Source organism: Athene noctua, chromosome 11, assembly GCF_965140245.1.
Source record: "Athene noctua chromosome 11, bAthNoc1.hap1.1, whole genome shotgun sequence".
NCBI lineage: Eukaryota > Metazoa > Chordata > Aves > Strigiformes > Strigidae > Athene > Athene noctua.
In genome coordinates, this window is record NC_134047.1 from 17,384,558 (window position 1) to 17,394,891 (window position 10,334).

Genomic DNA, 10,334 nt, shown 5'->3' on the forward strand with positions numbered 1-10,334 from the left:
TCCGCGCCTCCCGCGGGGCGCGGGGGGGGGGCGGCAGGAGCGGGGCTCTCTCGGCTCAGGGCTGGTACCGTTTCGCCCTAGTCCAGAAAGAGAGTGTTGAGTCCATAAAGATAAAAGTAAAATCAGAATTAAAAATTAAAATGGCCAAAAAAAAAAAAAAAAAGCCACTCCCGAGGCGCCGGTTCGAGTTTTAACGGGGGTTTATTTCTGAAGCAGCGCAGCGGCTTTACTGCCCCCGCGACCGTCCTGCGCGGCGTGGGGGGGGCCCAGCACGGCGGGACACGCTGCGGGCGGGGGGGGGGGGGGGGTGGCAGCGGGATCAGGCAGCGGGACGCGGGGACACGCACCGTGCGGGGGGTGTGTGTGTGTGCGCCCCCCGCCTGCCCCACGCCGCGCTGAGCCGCCCCCCCCGGCCCGTGTCGTCGTGTCCCCCCCCCCCCCCCCCGCCGTGTGTGTCCGTGTCCGTGTCCGTGCCCCCCCTCCCCATTTTACCTGCGAGGCGCCCGCACCCAATCAGCGGCCCCGGCGGCGCGGGGCGCGTGCCAATCAAGCGGGGCGCGGCCAATAGGAGGGCGGGCGGCGGGTCAGGTGACTCGGCGGCCGGCGGCTCCCCATTGGCGCGGCGCGGCCTGGCCCCGGAGTTGGTTTATGTGCGAGGCGCGGGCGGGCGCCCCGTCAGTGCCCCGACGGCGCCGAGCGGGAGCGCGGGAGCGCTGCGCCTCGCCCTGCTCGGCCCGGCCCGGCCCGGCCCGGCGCAGGGGGCGGGCGCCTCTGGGGGGTGGGGGGGCGGGTGGTTTTTTGGGGCTGTTTTGTGGTTTTGGGGGGTTTTTTGGTTTTTGGTTTTGGGTTTTTTTTTGGTGGTGTTGGTTTTGTGTCGGACGGGGGGTGCTCGCCTCGCTGCCCGCCCGCGGCCGGGGGCCGCGCCTGCCCGCAGCGGGGGGGAGGGGGTGGGGGGGTGCGTTTTTGGGTGGTTTTGTACTTTTTGGGGGGCGGGCGGGCGGGTGGGTGGGAGGAGGAGGCGGGGGGGGGGGCGGGGGGGCAGGCTGCCGCCGCGCCGACGGCCCCGCGCCCATGACGATGCTGCTGGACGGAGGGCCGCAGTTCCCGGCGCTGGGGGTGGGCGGCTTCGCGACGCCCCGCCACCACGAGATGCCGGGCCGCGACGCCGCCGCCGGCGGGGGCATGGGGCTGGGCCCCTTCGGGGACTCCTCGCACGCCGCCGCCTTCAAGCTGAACGCGGCCCCGCACGACCTCGCCGCCGGGCAGAGCTCGGCGTTTACGCCGCAGGCGCCGGGCTACGCCAGCGCCCTGGGCCACCACCACCATCACCACCACCACGCCGGGCAGGTGCCCTCCTACGGCGGGGCCGCCGCCTTCAACTCCACCCGCGACTTTCTCTTCCGCAACCGCGGCTCCGGCATCGCGGACGCCGCCTCCGGCACGGCGCAACACGGGCTTTTCGGCGGCTCCCCCGGCGGCTTGCACGGCCCCGGCGGCATCCCGGACACCCCGGGCTACCTGCTCTTCCCGGGGCTACACGAGCAGAGCCCGAGCCACACGTCCCCCAACGGGCATGTGGACAACGGGCAGATGCACCTGGGGCTGCGTGGGGACCTCTTCGGGCGACCGGATCCCTACCGGGCCGTCTCCAGCCCCCGCACGGACCCTTACGCCGGCGCCCAGTTCCACAACTACAACCACATGAACATGAATATGGGCATGAACGTGGCGGCCCACCACCACCACCATCACCACCACGGCCCCGGGGCTTTCTTTCGGTACATGCGCCAGCCCATCAAGCAAGAATTGTCCTGCAAGTGGCTCGACGAGAGCCAGCTCAGCCGGCCCAAGAAGAGCTGCGACAGGACTTTCAGCACCATGCATGAACTGGTGACCCATGTCACCATGGAACACGTCGGGGGGCCGGAGCAGAACAACCACATCTGCTACTGGGACGAGTGTCCGCGGGAAGGCAAATCCTTCAAGGCGAAATACAAACTGGTGAACCACATTCGGGTGCACACGGGGGAGAAGCCCTTCCCCTGCCCCTTCCCGGGCTGCGGCAAGATCTTTGCCCGCTCCGAGAACCTCAAGATTCACAAGCGGACTCACACAGGTAAGGCCCGCGCCTCCCCCCCACTCCCGCCCCGCACACGCCTCCCGCGGGGCTGCGCGGAACGGCCCGGCGGCCGCCGGAGCGGGCAGGTCCGCGGCGCTGCCGCCGCTCTCGGTCCGCTGCGCGCCTCTGCGGAGGGAACCGTAGAAATCCTAAAGAAGTCTCGTTTTCGGTGGCTTCCACTCTTTCTTTCTTTGATTTTTGGGCCTAATTAGCTTCTCCCTTAATTAAATCAGCGATACATTTGTCGAAGTATTTTTATTTGCAGCCCCGGCTTCCTTTCAGCTCTCCGCGCGGGTGGAGGGAAGAGGGGAGGAAGGCAGGAAGCAAACGTATTTCGGCTTGTATCTTCGAGTACGTCTTGTAAAACTGTCCGAGCCGCTGAATTTATCTCGGGTCTTCTCCCACCCCGGGCTTGCCCAGCCGCCGTCCCGGCCGGGGCCCAGCGCGGGCCTGGCGGGAGGTGAATTAAAAGTAATAAAGGCTGACCTGAATTTCTCCAACACGTAACAAACCCTGCTGTCCATCTTCCCTTTTTTCTTTTTTGCGGTGCTTGTGCCTCCCCGAGGTGGGGCGAGCGGGGCAGAGGTGGTCCTGGGAGGAGAAGGCAGGCGGGGATGGAGAGGGGAGCGGCCCTCCTTCACCATCTCTGAATTTCACAGGTGAGAAGCCCTTCAAGTGCGAGTTTGAGGGCTGCGACAGGCGCTTCGCCAACAGCAGCGACAGGAAGAAACACATGCACGTCCACACCTCGGACAAGCCCTACATCTGCAAGGTGTGCGACAAATCCTACACCCACCCCAGCTCACTTAGGAAACACATGAAGGTAATCACCCCTGCGCCCCAGCCCTCTCCTCCCTGAGCAGGGATGCTCAGTCGCTGGCGTGCTCAGGGCTCGTTTCCCCGGGCCAGGGCAGAGCCTGGTGCCTGCCCCAGCGCTCCATGGTCCCGGCATGGCCCGAGCGGTCTCCGGTGTCTAGGCCCTGGCTGGAGCACAGCCTGGGGAAATGGCGTAGTTTCTTTTTGTGCTCCCACCGGTGCAAGCGCTGCCCGGTTTCCAGAGCGTGGCTCGGTGCTGGGGGGTTGTGTAAATGCACCCCGGCCTGTGGCTGTAGCCCCCCCATGCCGGGACGCTGCAGAAGAGTGGCCAGGAGCCGAGGCAGGCGGTTGCCGCCGGTGGTCAGGGTGGCCAGCAAGGCATGAACCGACAGCTTGCCGGGCAGGGGCTGAGCCAGGGGACCCCAGTGTCTCTCCTGGATGGGGGAGCATCCCAACCAGGCTCAGTGGGGTGGAGGGGACGCCGAGCTCGCTCCCATCTCTGCCTCTTGGTTTTAGGTGCACGAATCCCAGGGGTCGGACTCTTCCCCTGCAGCCAGTTCGGGGTACGAGTCTTCCACCCCCCCTGCGGTGGGCTCCGCCGGCAGTAAGGACTCCACTAAAACGCCGCCGGCCGCCCTTCAGAGTAACCCCGGCCACAACCCTGGACTGCCCCCCAATTTTAATGAGTGGTATGTGTGAAGGCAGCTGCTGCCCGGCCAGAGACTGGACCAAATGCATTGGGAACAAGGAAAAAAAAGGACAAACCAAGCCAACAGCAGCTGGCTCCCACGGAAAGGGAGTTTCCACACCAACGACCGCATAGGGCTACACCTAGTTAACTGCCAGGATCCGGAGGGGGGGGTCTTTTATTATTATATTATAATTATTACTATTTTTTGCAAGCCCAGACGCTGGACTAGCCATGTCCTTTTCTCAGGATTGGATTTCTTTTTTGTTGTTGTTGTTGTCATTTTTTGCAGTCACAGTCATTTCTTTGATAATTTTTATTTTCCTCCCTGCCCCAGTCCCTTTTCCTCCGATTCCTCACTTTTTTGTTTTTAATTTGTTTTGGTTTTCCTTCTTTCGGTGGGATGTTGACATGAGGATGAAAATTCTCCTTCGCCTTAGTGGTGATTGTTTAAACTTACAGTCTTAAACCGTGCCAAAGTCCTGTTATGTCTTGAACTTTCTAGCTCTCCTGCTGCTTCTTTCTCTGCTCTCCTCCTCTTCTTCTCTCTCTCCAAGCATTACACTTGTGAATGTATTCTCGTATGATGGGGTCGGTCAGTATTTTTCAGGATGAGGATGTGGTGTTTATTCTACCCAGATTGTGACGTTTAGTATAACAGTTGCCTTTTTGTAATAACTTTTTTTGTAAATACATATCCATGATGCCATATTTATCGTTCGTAATTTAATTATTGATACAAAGTGCCGGGAACTGAACAATATTTATGGGGGAGAAAAAATTGTTTTCTAACAAAAAAAAATACAACAAAAAAAATTCCAACTCTGTACAGCTTTTGGTTATAACTGCTTTAGCATTAAAAGTTTATTGTTTTGGAAAGAGCCGTTTTTGACCTCCGCCGGGGGCCGGGGGCAGCCGCGGGAGCCATTGCGGGCCCGGTTCGGCACTGCCGCCAGGGCCGGGCCGTTGTTTTCGGGCTGGTGATGCCGGTTGAAGCCTCCTTTTCGCCGCTGCTTTTTCTCCGGTCCCTTTGTCTTCGCCCTCTGCCGCCCAACGGCTTCGCTCTCCGCCACCCGCCGGAGCGGCCGGAGCCCGGGGCGCGGCGCCGCCAAGGGAGAGCAGCGCCGGGGGCAGCAGGGCCGCCTCGACGGGGAGGCCCCGACGGTGAGTACCGGGCCGGGGCGGCCCGGCGCCCCTTGCATGTGTCGCGGGGGGGTGGGGGGACCGCGCAAGCCGTGCAGGACCCGCCGGCACCGGGCTGCTTGCTGCCGGGGGGGGGGCCGGGGCAACTTTGCAGCGTGCTAGACTTTCTCTGTTACCGTTTCGTTTTGGTTTTTCTTTTTTCCTTTATTCCTAACTAGGATGCAGAAAACGCACCCACCCACCCCCGTCCTCAGGAGAGAAAAGGGGCCGAGCAGCGGCATCACACCCGAGAAACTTCAACTCCGGCGCTACCCAGGAGCCCCAGGCAGGCAGGCAGAGCGGCGGTGGAAGCAGCATCCCCCCCCCCCCCCCCCCCGTCAAATCTCCGTGCCCCCGGCGGCCGGTATACATCCGTGGGGGCCGGCCGGAGCTCCGGCGGGGGTGCAGATGGGTTCCTGCCCCGGCGGAGCGCGGCCAGCCCGGGCATCCAGCTCCGGCAGCTGCATCCTCGGTCAGACAGCAGGGACCTGACCACGGGCAGAGCCCAGCTGCGGGGGGAGGCGGGGACCCCCACCGCAGGCTCCGCACCTCCGCTGACCGGGAGAGACCCCAGACGGGCCCATCTTGAACTTGACTTGGGGCACTGAGGAAGGAACGGGGCGGCCCGTCCCCTCCAGCCTGCCGCAGGGTCTGCTCGGGCGAGCAACCCGTAAAACCTTGCATGCTTTAAAAATGAAGTTTAAACAAATCTTAAATCTATCCTCTCCTCCTCCTCAAAAAAAAAAAAAAAAGGTTTGGCGGGCAGAAAAAGACAGGAGAAAGGTGGATCGCAGCCTTTGCGCTGCACATCTTAAAAAAATAAATGCCCCGAGCCTGGTGCAGGCAGGTTTCCCGCTTCTCCCTGCCCAGCCTGGCCTCATAAAATAGTTCCCTTCGGGGTGCCCCGGCCAGACATGGATCTCCGCTTCTTTTTTGCTGTGAAGTCTCTCTCTCGCTGTGCGCAGAGCCGAGCCCGGGGGCTGGACGCCGAGCGCTGCCGGGCCGGGCCCTTCCCCGGGGGGCGAGCGGGGCCGCCCCGCACCGTGGCGGGCGAGGAGGAGCGGAGCCGCCGGGGGCCGTCGGGTTTTCCTCGGACACCCACCTGGGTCGTGTCTGCGTCGCTTCGGACCGCGCCAGGCTTGGAAACGTGCCGGTAGGCTCGGTTTGGTTACTGCTTTGCTCGGAACCGGGGAGGCGTGGGGTGCGCAGGGCTCCGCGGGTGCGCAGGACTGGACGCCGGAGCGCCCCGGGACCGCATGCCGCGGGGGGTGTCTGCTGCTGTCGGTCCCCAAAACGCCGGCCCAGAGCGGGTTTTTTTTTTGCTGTGGCCGGGGTCGTGTGGCTTGGGGAGCAGTGGCTGGTAGGATGGAGCATCCCTGGGTCCCGGAGGAGCGGCCCCGCGGGGGGCGGGGGGGGCCCTTCTCGGCCCCGCAGCGGCTTTGGCTGGTCCTCGGGCCGGGCTGGCATACCTGTCCCCCTGCCTGCCCCCGCAGTTGCTTTCTTTTTTATAGCTAGGACTTAAAACCAGCATCCTGGCTCATTTGGCTCTCCCTGGGTAGATAGCCGGCCCCCCACCCTTGGGGCTCCCCATCCAGCCAGGACTCGCACCCGGTATGAGAAAGGGGGGAGCAAACTGGTATCTGCACCCCACTGAGGTCAGGAGCTCTCTTTGGCCTCTCTGCAGCGCCCTCCCCCCCAAAAAATGGGGCATGGATGGGAGAGAGGCAGCTGGTGTGTGTGTATGGGTTGGGATGGAGGAAGGAGCTTGGGACGGGTGCAGAAAGGGCTGGGGAGCCGTTTGGCTGTGAAGTGCTTGCAGAAGTGGGGCAGGGGGGCTGTGTCCCCCCAGCATGGCACGCTGTGCTGCCGGGTGCTGCTGCCCCTGTGGTGCCTCTGCCCCACGGGCTGCTGCTGGCCCCAAGACCCCAGGGGTGAAGGCCAGGGAAGAGCTGTCTCATTCTGCTGCCGAGTCTGCAGCTCTCATGGATGAATAAGAAGTGTTTTTCTGTAAAAAGCAAAAAGGCTCTGTTCCTCGCCCTTGCCCATTGCAGGGAGATGCAGAGAGTCCTAGAGTGGAAAAGATCCTTTTTTGCCAATTTCTTAGGCAAGTTTTGTGAGTTGGGGTGAGACAGGTCATGATTTTTCAATGCCAGGGCCTGGCAGCGGGGACTTTCGGGCATTCCCTGTGCTCACAGCTCGGGTGAAAGCGTTACAGAGCCGGCTGGGGCCGGACAGCCCTGGCAGAGCAGGTGCCATGTTAGCTCTGCTTTTTGTGTGTCATTAATAACGGGTCTTGTGTCGCACCCCAGAAGAGTCCCAGGACTGTTCATAAGAAGGGGCCATATTCTGCTGTCCCCTCCCAGACTGGCAGCTCCTCTGAAGTTGCTGTGCTTGCTTGTATGAGTGGGATTAGGTGGATTTGTCCCCAAATAAACAGAACTTGGGATGGTTTTCTAAAAGGGGTAATGTTGATTCATATTGTGCTATAAAGAATCTAAGCAGAGGCAGGCGATGAGCTGGAGCTGTTCCTTCTCCACCACGCTTTATGAGCCATGAATATTTGGATTCTTTTGGTGTCATTGTTTTTGCAGATCTGTCTCTGTCTGGTGTAATCCTATGAAAATAATTTTCTTTTTTTTTTTTTCAAGCTTTGTGCGTGCCATTAGCAGCTAGTGGTTGTACACAGTGCAAAGGCAGAATCCTGAAGGCATTTGGTCAGGTTGTGTTCAAGTGTTTCGGCACTACAGCAACAGGAATTAAGTTTCTGTAGTAACTCTGTTGGGTGTAAAGCTCCAAACCAGTGGATAGGGTGTAGTATTGTGTGTTCACCTTTTCTTTTTTTTTTTTTCTTTTTTTTTTTTTTTTAAATATAAAGATCCCAGGTTAAAAACACCACACACCAACAGCAGCTCTTTTAGCTGAGCCTAACTTTCATGACTGATAAACCATCCCTGTTGTTTATGCTGTTAGGGTGATCAAACTATGTGACAAATATCTCTGCAGAGATGCAGTTTTGTTTTGGAGAGGTAAAACTCTAGAGAAAGCCTTAAATTCTTTGCAGAAATCTAATTTTATTGTGGAGCGTGCAGAAGGAAATCATTTGTATTGTGCTGACTAATCTGTACACCCCCTAAACTAAGACGTTTGGTTAACCTTGCTATGCTGTTTGCATGGGTTAAAAATATAATCTGTGTCTTGCAAGTGCCTGCTCACCTGAACATAACTGCAGGCAGTAAAAATGCTTGTGTAAGAGATTATGCTGGTGAGTGAGAATGGCAAAGCAATGACCTGCCCTGCAGACTTCATAGGAGAGGGTTTAGGATGGCTTTAGAGACATCTGTTCTGGACCAGCCCTGGAAAAACCCTCTGCAGAAACCGGGGGAGGCAGTTGTCTAAGGAGGCACAGATGCATTTTAATATTAAGATGCTAATTTTTATTCTTAGTAAAGAAGGCTGTGTGCTGCGTAGGTTTCTTTTAGCGGACACTTTGGTAATGTTTCTCCATTTCAAATGTTTGTGTGAAAAGAATCTTTAATAAAAAGGGCTGGGGGAAAAAAAAAAAAAAGAGTTTAGCTGAATGATTTTGTTTTGGCAACTTGTTCAATAGTGGCAGCTTTGAAATTGCCAAAGCTCGACTTTGAAATGGTTGAATGGGTGATACGTGAAGTTCCTTTTGAGGGAGACCCAGCCTGCTCCTTGGGGATTTGTCCTGTGTGCTGGGCAAAGCAGCCTGACCTGGGACAGTCGGGAAACTCGGAGAGGGGAAAAGTCACTGGCGGTCCTGCCGGCTGGAAAGAGGTTGGGGAAGCTGGAGAGGCTTAATGGCCGAGGAGCATAAAGGATACGTGCAGAATAGGGCTATTCCCATGGTTTTGTCCTTTTTCAGTGTGTCGTATAATCTGTGTTTGGGCCTGTGGTAGTCTTGCAGAATCAAAATGGCTCTTAGGCGAGGGGTTTTGGGCACTTGGTGTGGCAGAGCAAGGGGCTGGGCAGAGGTCCCGAAGCTTTTGAAGGAGCTGTGCCTTACCTGGTGCCTTGGTGTCTGGTGTTTGGGCAGAAACTGGTCTGTGGGCAAGAAAAAAGTGGAATGTCGATGGGGTTTGGTATAGGGGGGGGAAATGTTTTGCTCAGGAGCCTGTGTGGAGGGAGGGCTCTGCCTGGGCAGGTGCGGGGCTGTCACTGCTCCCCGTGTTGCAGAGGGAGCGGAGTGGGCTTTCAGAGCAGAAGGGAGTGTTGTGCTTTATTCACAGCCTGGGATGTGGCCTTTAACTGGCAGGGTCACAGCAGGGTAGAAAATGTCAGGATTTTGGTTTCTGCTAGCCATGGGCTTGCTGCATTTGTACGCCACAGAGAATAACCACTTTGGAAAATACAGCTACAGCCAGAAAGGTTTGAGAGGCAGTGAATCAGCATATAATATTTCCTTGAGATAAAAATTGCCTACTTATTTCTCTTCTCTAAATTCCTCCCAGTTTCACTAAGACATTATTCCAGTGCAAAATCTTGTGATTTTGTTGTTTGGTTGGTTGGGGTTTTTTTAAAGAAGTATTTTTGCTGCTTTCTGTAGTTCACTTAATTCTTTTACTGTTTTGGGGGAGGAAATGATGTTCATTTTGTTCACTTTTTTCCTTATTTTCATTTGCTTTGTGTTTGGTTTTTTACCTGTGTTAGAAGAATGCAGTTGAATTTAGGATTTCCACCACTTCACTGTGTTCTTACTGAAAATAAACGTTTCTTTTGTTTGCATTTAGCATATTATTAAATCCATGGACTTGAACTTCTCAGTAATTATTGATAACCTCAAGAAAAAAGTAAAACTTGTGTTGAGATTGGTGAGAGAAACTCAGTCTTAACTATAGAAAAAAATGGACTCAAATATTATCTTTTAATTAAGATAAATATCTCTGTGCAGCAGATTATGTGACTAAAGTTCCTCTGATGCATGCAGAGTTGCAAGAATTGTGCTCTGGTTGCTCACTGGTGCTGAAGGCAGCAGGCAAATGTTCCCCAGAATACTCATTTTTCCCATAATATTTATTTTTACTAGAAAGAAGATGCTGCAGGAACTTGCTGAAACCGTCAATCATAAATACTTAAAAATCACGTTCCAGGCACCCCTGAAATGGAATTGCTTAATTTGACAAGATTCCAAAAAGAAAAAGAAAGTGGATTTTTTTTTTTCTATTTCTCCTTATTTTTTTAAGTCCGGTGAGCCTCACTGGCCGTATTTTATTTTGCCTTTCTTTTTTGGTGACAGCTGTGAGGCCAAAGGGGCATATACCTCTGTTTGAAAGTGGAGCTCGAGTTTTCATGTGACTACCTGATTCTGGAGCTTGACTTACATTTTCAAAAATGAGGCTATTAATAATTTTGTAAGAATTTGCAACACTGCAGCAGTAAAATATATATTTTTTTTAATCACGGCCTGCAGAAGTATTTTAAAATAATGCAGTAAGTGGACTGATTAATGGCTTTGCATCACTCCTTTTTAAAATGAGATGGCAATGTGACATTGCAATCTGCTACTTT

The 10,334-nt window shown here is 56.0% G+C and overlaps 1 protein-coding gene across 1 annotated transcript; it reads left to right on the forward strand.

Annotated features, from left to right (window-relative positions):
* Positions 1 to 1,071: 1,071 nt before the first annotated feature.
* Positions 1,072 to 4,446, forward strand: ZIC3 (Zic family member 3). The gene is made up of 3 exons (XM_074915110.1): positions 1,072 to 2,116; positions 2,779 to 2,942; positions 3,452 to 4,446. Exons 1-3 carry the CDS (start codon positions 1,072 to 1,074, stop codon positions 3,632 to 3,634), a joined length of 1,392 nt encoding a protein of 463 aa, XP_074771211.1. The 3' UTR covers positions 3,635 to 4,446.
* Positions 4,447 to 10,334: the final 5,888 nt, after the last annotated feature.

What these genes read in the sequence shown, in the direction of transcription:
- ZIC3 (XM_074915110.1), top strand. Translation starts at nt 1,072, where the DNA reads ATGACGATGCTGCTGGACGGAGGGCCGCAGTTCCCGGCGCTGGGGGTG. An exon ending in TCACAAGCGGACTCACACAG is followed by an intron (nt 2,117 to 2,778) that starts GTAAGGCCCGCG and finishes TGAATTTCACAG; the next exon opens with GTGAGAAGCCCTTCAAGTGC. An exon ending in CACTTAGGAAACACATGAAG is followed by an intron (nt 2,943 to 3,451) that starts GTAATCACCCCT and finishes TCTTGGTTTTAG; the next exon opens with GTGCACGAATCCCAGGGGTC.